The sequence below is a fragment of the Ylistrum balloti genome, unplaced genomic scaffold (assembly GCF_031769215.1).
Source record: "Ylistrum balloti isolate Yb309-2 unplaced genomic scaffold, AGI_CSIRO_Ybal_v1 Utg371964, whole genome shotgun sequence".
Classification (NCBI taxonomy): domain Eukaryota; kingdom Metazoa; phylum Mollusca; class Bivalvia; order Pectinida; family Pectinidae; genus Ylistrum; species Ylistrum balloti.
The window spans coordinates 1-14,184 of NW_026782960.1; the positions used below are offsets into that span (position 1 = coordinate 1).

Here is a 14,184-nt window from a genome sequence, read left to right on the forward strand (position 1 = left end):
CTAAAACATGGATATGGTTGGAGGAGAAACCAGAAACTCTAACATGGATGAGGTTTTAGGAGTAACCAGGTACTCTAACATGGATCCAGATAGAGGAGTAACCAGGTACTCTAACATGGATCTGGATGGAGGAGTAACCAGATACTCTACCATGGATCTGGATGGAGGAGTAACCAGGTTTTCTAACATGGATCTGGATGGAGGAGTAACCTGGTAGTCTACCATGGATCTGGATGGAGGAGTAACCAGGTTTTCTAACATGGATCTGGATGGAGGAGTAACCAGGTACTCTAACATGGATCCGGATGGAGGAGTAACCAGGTACTCAAACATGGATATGTTTGGAGGAGAATTCAGATACTCTAACATGGATGAGGTTTGATGAGTAACCAGGTACTCTAACATGGATCCGGATAGAGAAGTAACCAGGTACTCTAACATGGATCTGGATGTAGGAGTAACCAGGTTTTCTAACATGGATCTGGATGGAGGAGTAACCAGGTACTCTAAAATGGATAAGGTTGAAGGAGTAACCAAGTAACATGGATCTGAATGGAGGAGTAACCAGGTACTCTAACATGGATCTGGATGGAGGAGTAACCAGGTACTCTAACATGGATCTGGATGGAGGAGTAACCAGGTACTCTAACATGGATCTGGATGGAGGAGTAACCAGAGGTGTAACCAGGTATTCTAACATAGATCTGGATGGAGGAGTAACCAGGTACTCTAACATGGATCTGGATGGAGGAGTAAACAGGTACTCTAACATGGATCTGGATGGAGGAGTAACCAGGTACTCTAACATGGATCTGGATGGAGGAGTAACCAGGTACTCTAACATGGATCTGGATGGAGGAGTAACCAAGTAACATACTCTAACATGGATCTGGATGGAGGAGGAGTACTCTACATGGATCTGGAACCAACCAGGATACTACTCTAACATGGATCTGGATGGAGGAGTAACCAGGTACTCTAACATGGATCCGGATGGAGGAGTAACCAGGTACTCTAACATGGATCTGGATGGAGGAGTAACCAGGTACTCTAAAATGGATAAGGTTGAAGGAGTAACCAAGTAACATGGATCTGAATGGAGGAGTAACCAGGTACTCTAACATGGATCAGGATGGAGGAGTAACCAGGTTTTCTAACATGGATCTGGATGGAGGAGTAACCAGGTACTCTAACATGGATCTGGATGGAGGAGTAACCAGGTACTCTAACATGGATCTGGATGGAGGAGTAACCAGGTACTCTAACATGGATCTGGATGGAGGAGTAACCAGGAACTCTAACATGGATCTGGATGGAGGAGTAACCAGGTACTCTAACATGGATCTGTATGGAGGAGTAACCAGGTACTCTAACATGGATCTGGATGGAGGAGTAACCAGGTATTCTAACATAGATCTGGATGGAGGAGTAACCAGGTACTCTAACATGGATCTGGATGGAGAGTAACCAGGTATTCTAACATAGATCTGGATGGAGGAGTAACCAGGTACTCTAACATGGATCTGGATGGAGGAGTAACCAGGTACTCTAACATGGGAGGATGGAGGAGTAACCAGGTACTCTAACATGGATGAGGTTGGAGGAGTATCCAGGTACTCTAACATGGATCAGGATAGAGAAGTAACCAGGTACTCTAACATGGATCTGGATGTAGGAGTAACCAGGTTTTCTAACATGGATCTGGATGGAGGAGTAACCAGGTACTCTAACATGGATGAGGCTTGAGGAGTAACCAGGTACTCTAACATGGATCTGGATGGAGGAGTAACCAGGTACTCTAACATGGATCTGGATGGAGGAGTAACCAGGTACTCTAACATGGATCTGGATGGAGGAGTAACCAGGTACTGAATGGAGGAGTAACCAGGTACTCTACCATGGATCTGGACGGAGGAGTAACCAGGTACTCTACCATGGATCTGGACGGAGGAGTAAACAGGTACTCTAACATGGATCTGGATGGAGGAGTAACCAGGTACTCTAACATGGATGACGTTTGAGGAGTAACCAGATACTCTAACATGGATGAGGATGGAGGAGTAAGCAGGTAACATGGATCTGGATGGAGGAGTAACATGGATCATGGATGGAGGAGTAACCAGGTACTCTAACATGGATCTGGATGGAGGAGTAACCAGGTACTCTAACATGGATCTGGATGGAGGAGTAACCAGGTACTCTAACATGGATCTGGATGGAGGAGTAACCAGGTACTCTAACATGGATCTGGATGGAGAGTAACCAGGTATTCTAACATAGATCTGGATGGAGGAGTAACCAGGTACTCTAACATGGATCTGGATTGAGGAGTAAACAGGTACTAAAACATGGATATGGTTGGAGGAGAAACCAGAAACTCTAACATGGATGAGGTTTTAGGAGTAACCAGGTACTCTAACATGGATCCAGATAGAGGAGTAACCAGGTACTCTAACATGGATCTGGATGGAGGAGTAACCAGGTACTCTAACATGGATCTGGATGGAGGAGTAACCAGGTACTCTAACATGGATCTGGATGGAGGAGTAACCAGGTTTTCTAACATGGATCTGGATGGAGGAGTAACCAGGTACTCTACCATGGATCTGGATGGAGGAGTAACCAGGTACTCTAACATGGATCTGGATGGAGGAGTAACCAGGTACTCTAACATGGATATGTTTGGAGGAGAAACCAGATACTCTAACATGGATGAGGTTTGAGGAGTAACCAGGTACTCTAACCTGGATCTGGATGGAGGAGTAACCAGGTACTCTAACATGGATGAGGATGGAGGAGTAACCAGGTACTCTAACATGCATGAGGCTGGAAGAGTAACCAGGTACTCTAACATGGATGAAGCAGGAGGAGTAATAAGGTACTCTAACATGGATCAGGCTGGTGTAGTAACCATGTACTCTAACATGGACGAGGTTGGAGGAGAAACCAGGTACTCTAACATGGATGAGGCTGGAGGAGTAACCAGGTTTTCTAACATGGATCTGGATGGAGGAGTAACCAGGTACTCTAACATGGATCTGGATGGAGGAGTAACCAGGTACTCTAACATGGATCTGGATGGAGGAGTAACCAGGTACTCTAACATGGATCTGGATGAAGGAGTAACCAGGTACTCTAACATGGATCTGGATGGAGGAGTAACCAGGTTTTCTAACATGGATCTGGATGGAGGAGTAACCAGGTACTCTAACATGGATCTGGATGGAGGAGTAACGAGGTACTCTAACATGGATGAATCAGGAGGAGTAACCAGGTACTCTAAAATGGATGAGTTTGGAGGAGTAACCAGGTACTCTAACATGGATCTGGATGGAGGAGTAACCAGGTACTCTAACATGGATCTGGATGGAGAGTAACCAGGTATTCTAACATAAATCTGGATAGAGGAGTAACCAGGTACTCTAACATGGATCTGGATTGAGGAGTAACCAGGTACTCTAACATGGATGATGCTGTAGGAGTAACCATGTACTCTATCATGGATCTGGATGGAGGAGTAACCAGGTACTCTAACATGGATCTGGATGGAGGAGTAACCAGGTACTCTAACATGGATCTGGATGGAGGAGTAACCAGGTACTCTACCATAGATCTGGATGGAGGAGTAACCAGGTACTCTACCATAGATCTGGATGTAGGAGTAACCAGGTACTCTACCATAGATCTGGATGGAGGAGTAACCAGGTACTCTAACATAGATCTGGATGGAGGAGTAACCAGGTACTCTAACATATGGATGGAGGAGTAACCAGGTACTCTAACATGGCTGGATGGAGGAGTAACCAGGTACTCTACCATGGATCTGGACGGAGGAGTAAACAGGTACTCTAACATGGATCTGGATGGAGGAGTAACCAGGTACTCTAACATGGATCTGGATGGAGGAGTAACCAGGTACTCTAACATGGATCTGGATGGAGGAGTAACCAGGTACTCTAACATGGATCTGGATGGAGGAGTAACCAGGTACTCTAACATGGATCTGGATGGAGGAGTAACCAGGTATTCTTACATGTATCTGGATGGAGGAGTATCCAGGTACTCTAACATGGATCTGAATAGAGGAGTAAGCAGGTACTTTAACATGGATCTGGATGGAGGAGTAAGCAGGTACTGAAATATGGATGAGGTTGGAGGAGTAACCAGGTATTCTAACATGTATGTAGTTGGAGGAGTATCCAGGTAACCTAACATGGATCCGGATAGAGCAGTAATCAGGTACTCTAACATGTATGAGGTTGGAGGAGTAACCAGATACTCTAACATGGATGAGGTTGGAGGAGTAACCAGGTACTCTAGCATGGATCTGGATGTAGGAGTAACCAGGTACTCTAACATGGATGAGGTTGGATGAGTAACCAGGTACTCTAACATGGATGTGGATGGAGGAGTAACCAGGTTTAACATGGATCTGGATGGAGGAGTAACCAGGTTTTCTAACATGGATGAGGTTGGAGGAGTAACCAGGTACTCAAATATGGATGAGGATGGAGGTGTAACCAGGTACTCTAACATGGATGAGGTTGGAGGAGTAACCAGATACTCTACCATGGATCTGGATGGAGGAGTAACCAGGTTTTCTAACATGGATGAGGTTGGAGGAGTAACCAGGTACTCTAACATGGATCTGGATGGAGGAGTAACCAGGTACTCTAACATGGATGAGGCTGGAGGAGTAACCAGGTACTCTAACATGGATGAGGTTGGAGGAGTAACCAGGTAACCAGGTATTCTAACATGGATCAGGCTGGAGGAGTAACAAGGTACTCTAACATGGATCAGGCTGGAGGAGTAAACAGATACTCTAACATGGATGAGGCTGGAGGAGTAACCAGATACTCTAACATGGATGAGGATGGAAGAGTAACCAGGTACTCTAACATGGATGAGGCTGGAAGAGTAACCAGGTACTCTAACATGGATGAGGTTGGAGGAGTAACCAGGTACTCTAACATGGATGAGGTTGGAGGAGTAACCAGATACTCTAACATGGATGAGGTTGGAGGAGTAACCAGGTACTCTACCATGGATCTGGATGTAGGAGTAACCAGGTACTCTACCATAGATCTGGTTGGAGGAGTAACCAGGTACTCTAACATGGATGTCGTTGGAGGCATAACCAGGCACTTTAACATGGATCTGGATGGAGGAGTAACCAGGTTCTCTAACATGGATGAGGCTGGAGGAGTAACCAGGTACTCTAACATGGATGAGGTTGGAGGAGTAACCAGGTACTCAATTATGGATGAGGCTGGAGGAGTAACCAGGTACTCCAACATGGATGAGGTTGGAGGAGTATCCAGATTCTCTAACATGGATCTGAATAGAGGAGTAACCAGGTACTCTACCATGGATCTGGATGGAGGAGTAACCAGGTACTCAAATATGGATGAGGATGGAGGAGTAATTAGGTACTCTAACATGGATGAGGTTGGAGGAGTAACCAGATATTCTAACATGGATGAGGATGGAGGAGTAAGCAGGTACTCTAACATGGATGAGGTTTGAGGAGTAACCAGGTACTCTAACCTGGATCTGGATGGAGGAGTAACCAGGTACTCTAACATGGATGAGGCTTGAGGAGTAACCAGATACTCTAACATGGATGAGGCTGGAGGAGTAACCAGGTACTCTACCATGGATCTGGACGGAGGAGTAAACAGGTACTCTAACATGGATCTGGATGGAGGAGTAACCAGGTACTCTAACATGGATGAGGCTGGAGGAGTAACCAGGTACTCTACCATGGATCTGGATGGAGGAGTAACCAGGTACTCTAACATGGATGAGGTTGGAGGAGTAACCAGGTACTCTAGCATGGATCTGGATGTAGAAGTAACCAGGTACTCTAACATGGATGAGGTTGGATGAGTAACCAGGTACTCTAACATGGATGTGGATGGAGGAGTAACCAGGTACTCTAACATGGATGAGGTTGGAGGAGTAACCAGGCACTTTAACATGGATCTGGATGTAGGAGCAACCAGGTACTCTAACATGGATCTGAATAGAGGAGTAACCAGGTACTCTAATATGGATGAGGTTGGAGGAGTAAGCAGGTACTCTAACAAGGATCTGGTTGGAGGAGTAACCAGGTACTCTAACATGGATCAGGATGGAGGAGTAACCAGGTTTTCTAAAATGGATCTGGATGAAGGAGTAACCAGGTACTCTACCATGGATCTGGATGGAGGAGTAACCAGGTACTCTAACATGTATCTTGATGGAGGAGTAACCAGGTACTCTACTATGGATATGGATGGAGGAGTAACCAGGTACTCTACCATGGATCTGGACGGAGGAGTAAACAGGTACTCTAACATGTATCTTGATGGAGGAGTAACCAGGTACTCTACTATGGATATGGATGGAGGAGTAACCAGGTACTCTAACATGGATGAGGTTGGAGGAGTAACCAGGTACTCTAGCATGGATCTGGATGTAGGAGTAACCAGGTACTCTAACATGGATGAGGTTGGATGATTAACCAGGTACTCTAACATGGATGTGGATGGTTAACCAGGAGGATGTGGATGGAGGAGTAACCAGGTACTCTAACATGGATAAGGTTTAAAGGAGTAACCAGGTACTCTACCTTTTACATGGAATGAGTTTCCTGGGCCTGCTGTGTTCTTTTTTGCCCCAGTTATTTTTGCCTGTATAATTATACACGAATATATCTCCTGTTAATTTCACCCTCTGGTGATTACATAAAAGGGATTACAGCATAACAACATTTTGCCCATAACTTAAATTCTTCCTCACTGTTCATGAATAAAAATGTTGAAAAGTATATATTAAATTTTCTTAACTTTGCCTGACAAAAATTTGTATAGTCATCAGTTGTTTTGCTCTCTATACTGTTCAACACATTAATTCTTGAATCCATCAACTGACAGCTCTTATTTTCTAATTGTTACAGGTTAAAGAGATAGAGCAGTAAACAAAAATTGCTATAATTTTTTATACTTCCAGTTACATTTCTATGCTATCCCAATATTCACAGTCAATTTCCAATGTCCAGCTTGACCACTTCCTTAGTTTGGGAGCCCCCCCCCCCCCCCCCCACCTTTTTTTGGAAACAAGGCAATCATTTTGTTAATATGAACACATGATGGAAAGCAGAATCAGCTGTGACTGTAGTGACACAGTCAGTAAAATATTATGGTATGGGTGTGGCAAATGTTATTTAATAGCTCTAAGTCAGAACTACCAAAATAATTGACATTTTTACAGGTTTTTTGTTCATGCATTATCATACATGTATATGACACCAAAATTGACCTATCCAGACTGTTGATCAACAGATAAGGATTTCCTTTTTATAATTATTGATTAACATCTTTATGTGCATATTTCAGCAAAAACCAACCGTCATTGTTCATAAGGTGATACACTTCGTATATATATATATATATATATATGCAATGTAAAAACAAATCGAGATGTCACAGGTGGAATTTAACTTGATTTAAACATGAAGGCAATGAACTTGTTATCAACCATGCAAAAATCACCAGTGACAAAATATCTGAGATGTAACATAGTTACCTGGTTGAATGAATCTATAGAGGACATTCGTTGGAAGCGGGATATGTCTCCCTCTAAATGACTTACAGCACTTTCAGCCACAGCAGTTGTACCTGGTTTTAACAATTAATCAATGCATCAGTCTACACTAATTATATCAACAAATAAAACTGTTCTTTACTTTGAATTAAACGTATAATAATCTCCTTGCTTTCTACAATATTGACAACATTTTGGAATTTCTATTGGAAGATTGCAGACAATCAAATCTTCAAGCTTCAAAAAAGGTGCATTTTGATTTTATACACTATGTCTTACTTTTGACAAATTGAGCATTTTAAGTTGCTCTTTCTGTTTGAATTTTGGAATTATGAATTCAGACAATTAAGGACAAATAAATTACAGCTAGCAAAGGCTTCATTATCTTAGAATGAATAAACGTTCAGTATTCCTGTACGCTGTATCTTAAATTTACAGACAAACAGACAAAATAATAAGACAGACATACAAACCGGTGACTATATTCTCTGCATTCTGGAAGCATAATTAAAACTGTTGATTTTCTTACTAGATATTGGTGGTTTAATTCACATACGTAATGGTTGGTATCTCACCTTGAAGGTCCCAAAGTTTGATAACGTCCGACAGGAAGCCAGTTCGCCTCACTTTCACTGTGTGTGTGGCTAACTCGTATTTCGGTTGAGGGCCATGATGTTTACCTGACATTACCGGTCGACCTTCTGGCAATTTGAACACGTCAGCATCAGGATCTGCACAAAAAAAACCCAATAAACATTCAGATTTGCTCCTTGTTTTGATTGGAGATTTTACTGTGTGTTATGATAAGTCACAAGACTTGATGATGTCATTAATCATATTGTAATAACATGTACTTTCTTTTTCTGAAAATTTCACCCTGTAAGAGCAAAGTAAATTTATCAATTTACTATTCTGTCAATATGGTCTATTATCAGTGGAGATGATGCTCTGAGAGCATCTTCATAACTCCAGGGTTATGATCACTTTCATTTTGTATACTCAATACTCCAGGGTTATGATCTCTTTCACTCTCTGTATACTCAATACTCCAGGGTTATGATCACTTTCACTCTCTGTATACTCAATACTCCAGGGTTATGATCACTTTCACTCTCTGTAAACTCAATACTCCAGGGTTATGATCACTTTCACTCTCTGTATACTCAATACACCAGGGTTATGATCACTTTCTGTATACTCAATACTCCAGGGTTATGATCACTTTCACTCTCTGTATACTCAATACTCCAGGGTTACGATCACTTTCACTCTCTGTAAATCCAGGGTTACGATCACCAGTGCTTGTCCAGGTGTTTCTAGAAAAGTAGGCATTGTGCTTCATCAATATGATCTAATATGGCAATAGGGGTACTCAAAGTGAGAAGCAGGGTAGTGAAAACAAGAACCGCCAGCAAGTATAATTCATATTTAAGTTTGAACAGAACATATAGTTGTGTATGCAAAATGTCCATTCTACCTGTCATATTGAGTTTGCGTGGAGGCGAGACCTTCATTGCGTCCATCAATTTGGGGCGATACCTCTTGGAAGGTGGTTCCGTTTCATCTTCTTTTCCAGGAGATGACACACTTGTGGCTCCATCTGAGGAACTGTAGTAATACAACAGTAAGGTAAGGACAGATAAGTCAATACAGTGTTCTCTTTGACAACAAAAAGACCAAAATGTTTTAAACAATTTTGATAAAAATCAGTTCAAAACAAGTACTAATTGCAATGGGGACCATTACAAATGTCCCCCAAACGACCCCTTCAGCAGTAAATGATCACAATAACCAGACCTGCAGTCATGCTAAACAGGGACTACGACATTTTGCTCCTATAGTGCCACCTAATACATATATACCAATTTTCACGAAAATCGGACAATATCTAAAATTTGGCCAAATTTTGATCACAGCTGACCCCTCAGATGACCGATCGATGGCCGAATGAAAAATGGACTACGCCATTTTGCTCCTAGTGCCACCTAATACATATATACCAATTTTCACGAAAATCGGACAATATCTAAAATTTGGCCAAATTTTGATCACAGCTGACCCCTCAGATGACCGATCGATGGCCGAATGAAAAATGGACTACGACATTTTGCTCCTATAGTGCCACCTAATACATATATACCAATTTTCACGAAAATCGGACAATATCTAAAATTTGGCTAAATTTTGATCACAGCTGACCCCTCAGATGACCGATCGATGGCCGAATGAAAAATGGACTACGCCATTTTGCTCCTAGTGCCACCTAATACATATATACCAATTTTCACAAAAATCAGACAATGTCTAAAATTTGGCCAAATTTTTACCACAGCTGACCGCTCAAATGACCAATTGGCAAAATTCAAGTGGCCTGCACTCCGCTTCGCATGTATGAATATGTGTGTACAGTTTTGTTAAATTCCATGCAAAAGTTTTTGAGAAACGCGTCAGAAATCTCGCCGGCGGAAGAAAGTGGAAGAAATAAGAATAATATAAATAATAATAAGAAGAAGAAGAAACGGAGCAAACACTTCGTTTGGGGGACATAATTACTTTTAAGATTTAAATTTGTTTAAAAAAATTGTATGTGGATTTTGGGGTTTTTAGTTTAACTTTGTAAAATGAAAGGAACTGATTGTTATTACATGGAAACTTTTATTTCTGAAACATCAAGACCATGTGACAATACCTAAAATTATCCATATTACATGTATTACAATGTACTTAAACAAAGCACAAAAAAAATTCTGATCTGACAGCTGAAATAATTCTGTCCTGATTCAGAAGTAGTCAGGCTATTGTTTAAGCTAAAATGAAGGGTAACACTGCAAAGTATTAACTACAACCAAAAAAATCCTCATTCTGAGCAGCTCTTCAAACTGCAGTATTAGACTAAAGGTTCAGAGAAGAAAAAAAAAAGAAAAAGAGTTATTTTCTGACATTGGAGTTATTTCCCCTTGCCCAGGAAATGCATCTAATAAAGAACCCTCCACGGTACTCCAGGGATTACAATCACTTTTGCTCTCTGCACCCCTGAAACATGTCATGGCAAAACTGAAGTTTCCATGTGCGACACCTTGTAGACAAGACTAGTTTGATCCTTTGCTGTACATCAAATGAATCTCGAGGTCACAGTATATTGTAATGGTTTTGATGTTGTTTTGCTGTATATCCATTGTAATCTTTAAAAGAAGCATATCAGCCCTTGATTGTAAAATTTTTTTCTCCTGGAACCAGTCAATTAACATCTCTTGTGCCATGACATGAAGTGTGCAGAGTAAAAGTAACCATGACCCCTGGAGTGTCCCGGAGGATTGAAAAATTGTCAGGTGTTACTTTATATGTCTTGCATTTGACACCTAGTTTTTATTGATCTATGTTGAGTGGTTTCAACAAACTTAATTTCAAAATGTAATTCTTTGATTACCTTTAAAGTAAACTACAGCGACAATGGCAACATTTTGATTTTCAACATCAACTTTATATTTCTCAAAATATTTTATTCTCAATCTATGTATGTTTAATATCATATGATATGAAATAAATGTGACATACTTCTTTAAGGAAGTCAGGCTGGAATGGGAGAGACGAAACAGTACAGAGGTTCCTCGGAATTTAAGCTGGCCCACAGCTGTTAGAAACTCGCCTATCGGCAATTTGTTTTTGGTTTCTGTTCCAAAGCATCTGAAAACCAGAATCAAAAGTAATAAATCATAGGTAAAAATAAATAGATTATTTTGAGATTATTTTCAATCTTAATCTGTAGAAATCAATTTTATAATACACTAATATTGTTTTCTGTAAAATGTGTAAAAAAAATCCTAAAATCTGGGAGATTTGTCATCAATGTTTTATAAGTAGAAAAATTCATTTTATTGATCAAAAAGGAAAAAGTGATATAGATGTAAATATCTTTCATGTGATAAAGAAATTTCTGATAGATACAATTTTCGGAAATATGATTGAACAAAATTTTTTACATTAATGTTGATAAGGTACAATAGCTGGTATAAAATTTAATGTATCCTTTTTATTGCTGGAAACTCTGTTCAGACCATGTTCTTAAGAATATGCCTACTTGGCACTTTTCATAGCGTCTTCAGAGACAGCTTCATCGTCTGTGGACAGACCTTTGATTTGACGGATGTCGCGCACCATTTCCCTGTAGTGGAACATAATACACACCTTGAGTTTGATAATGTCATCATTTTTAACATTCCTGAGATTAGAGACTCTACCAGTATATGGAAAACATAAAGCAAGAATAACATGATGGGAAAAAATTTTAAGGACAACAAGATTAAAAACATTTTACAGATAACCAGATTAAACAAATTTTACAGATAACCAGACTTAACTAATTTTACAGATAACCAGACTTAACTAATTTTACAGATAACCAGACTTAACTAATTTTACAGATAACCAGACTTAACTAATTTTACAGATAACCAGATTAAACAAATTTTACAGATAACCAGACTTAACAAATTTCACAGATAACTAGATTAAATTTTAAGAACAAGCACATCAAATGAATTTTAAAAATACCAACTGAAATGAAATGATAATCGGACAAATTATAATTATTTTTTCTTTCCTTTCTTTGAATATTATCAGAGATGCATGGGGTACTGTAGAGGCTGACATGGGGTACTGTAGAGACTGACATAGGGTACTGTAGAGGCTGACATGGGGTACTGTAGAGACTGACATAGGGTACTGACATGGGGTACTGTAGAGACTGACATAGGGTACAGTAGAGACTGACATAGGGTACAGTAGAGACTGACATAGGGTACTGTAGAGGCTGACATGGGGTACTGTAGAGACTGATATGGGGTACTGTAGAGGCTGACATGGGGTACTGTAGAGACTGACATGGGTAACTGTAGAGGCTGACATGGGGTACTGTAGAGACTGATATGGGGTACTGTAGAGGCTGACATGGGGTACTGTAGAGGCTGACATGGGGTACTGTAGAGACTGACATGGGGTACTGTAGAGACTGACATGGGTAACTGTAGAGGCTGACATGGGGTACTGTAGAGGCTGACATGGGTAACTGTAGAGGCTGATATGGGGTACTGTAGAGGCTGATATGGGGTACTGGCATAGGGTACTGTAGAGACTTACATAGGTTACTGTAGAGGCTGACATAGGGTACTGTCATGGGGTACTGTAGAAACTGACATGGGATACTGTAGAGACTGATATGGATACTGTAGAGACTGACATGGGGTACTGTAGAGACTGACATGGGGTACTGTAGAGACTGATATGGGGTACTGTAGAGACTGATATGGGGTACTGTAGAGGCTGATATGGGGTACTGGCATAGGGTACTGTAGAGACTGACATAGGGTATTGTAGAGACTGACATGGGGTACTGTAGAGACTGATATGGGGTACTGTAGAGATTGATATGGGGTACTGTAGAGGCTGATATGGGGTACTGTAGAGGCTGATATGGGGTGCTAGAATAGGGTACTGTAGAGACTGACATGGGGTACTGTAGAGACTGATGTGGGGTACAGTAGAGAATGACATATGGTACTGTAGAGGTTGACATGGGGTACTGTAGAGACTGATATAGGGTACTGTAGAGACTTATATGGGGTACTGGCATAGGGTACTGTAGAGACTGACATAGGGTACTGTAGAGACTGATATGGGGTACTGTAGAGACTGATATGGGGTACGGTAGAGGCTGATATGGGGTATTGTAGAGACTGACATGGGGTACTGTAGAGACTGACATAGGGTACTGACATGGGGTACTGTAGAGACTGACATAGGGTACAGTAGAGACTGACATAGGGTACTGTAGAGGCTGACATGGGGTACTGTAGAGACTGATATGGGGTACTGTAGAGGCTGATATGGGGTACTGTAGAGACTGACATGGGTAACTGTAGAGGCTGACATGGGGTACTGTAGAGGCTGACATGGGTAACTGTAGAGGCTGACATAGGGTACTGTAGAGGCTGACATAGGGCACAGTAGGGACTGACATGGGATACTGTAGAGACTGATATGGGGTACTTACATGGGGTACTGTAGAGGCTGACATGGGGTACTGTAGAGACTGACATGGGGTACTGTCATGGGATACTGTAGAGGCTGACATGGGGTACTGTAGAGACTGACATGGGGTACTGTAGAGGCTGACATGGGGTACTGTAGAGACTGAGATGGGGTACTGTAGAGGCTGAGATGGGGTACTGTAGAGACTGATATGGGGACATGGGGTACTGTAGAGACTGACATGGGTAACTGTAGAGGCTGACATGGGGTACTGTAGAGGCTGACATGGGGTACTGTAGAGACTGACATGGGGTACTGTAGAGGTTGACATGGGGTACTGTAGAGACTGACATGGGGTACTGTAGAGACTGACATGGGGTACTGTAGAGACTGATATGGGGTACTGTAGAGACTGATATGGGGTACGGTAGAGGCTGATATGGGGTATTGTAGAGACCGACATGGGGTACTGTAGAGACTGACATAGGGTACTGACATGGGGTACTGTAGAGACTGACATAGGGTACTCACATGGGGTACTGTAGAGACTGATATGGGGTACGGTAG

General features: G+C 41.6%; 1 protein-coding gene across 1 annotated transcript in view; it reads right to left on the reverse strand.

The window, feature by feature from the left end:
* Window positions 1-367: 367 nt before the first annotated feature.
* LOC132564003 (uncharacterized) overlaps window positions 368-14,184 on the reverse strand; it is a gene marked incomplete at its 3' end in the record, with an annotated part of 39,707 nt that continues 25,890 nt past the window's right edge. Inside the window, exons 7-14 of the mRNA XM_060228753.1 lie at window positions 11,669-11,752; window positions 11,146-11,274; window positions 9,068-9,198; window positions 8,166-8,321; window positions 7,573-7,664; window positions 5,046-5,160; window positions 4,034-4,352; window positions 368-506 (exon numbers count right to left, since the gene is read on the reverse strand). Coding sequence (XP_060084736.1) covers window positions 368-506; window positions 4,034-4,352; window positions 5,046-5,160; window positions 7,573-7,664; window positions 8,166-8,321; window positions 9,068-9,198; window positions 11,146-11,274; window positions 11,669-11,752 — 1,165 coding nt within the window. The remainder of the gene's footprint in view (window positions 507-4,033; window positions 4,353-5,045; window positions 5,161-7,572; window positions 7,665-8,165; window positions 8,322-9,067; window positions 9,199-11,145; window positions 11,275-11,668; window positions 11,753-14,184) is intronic.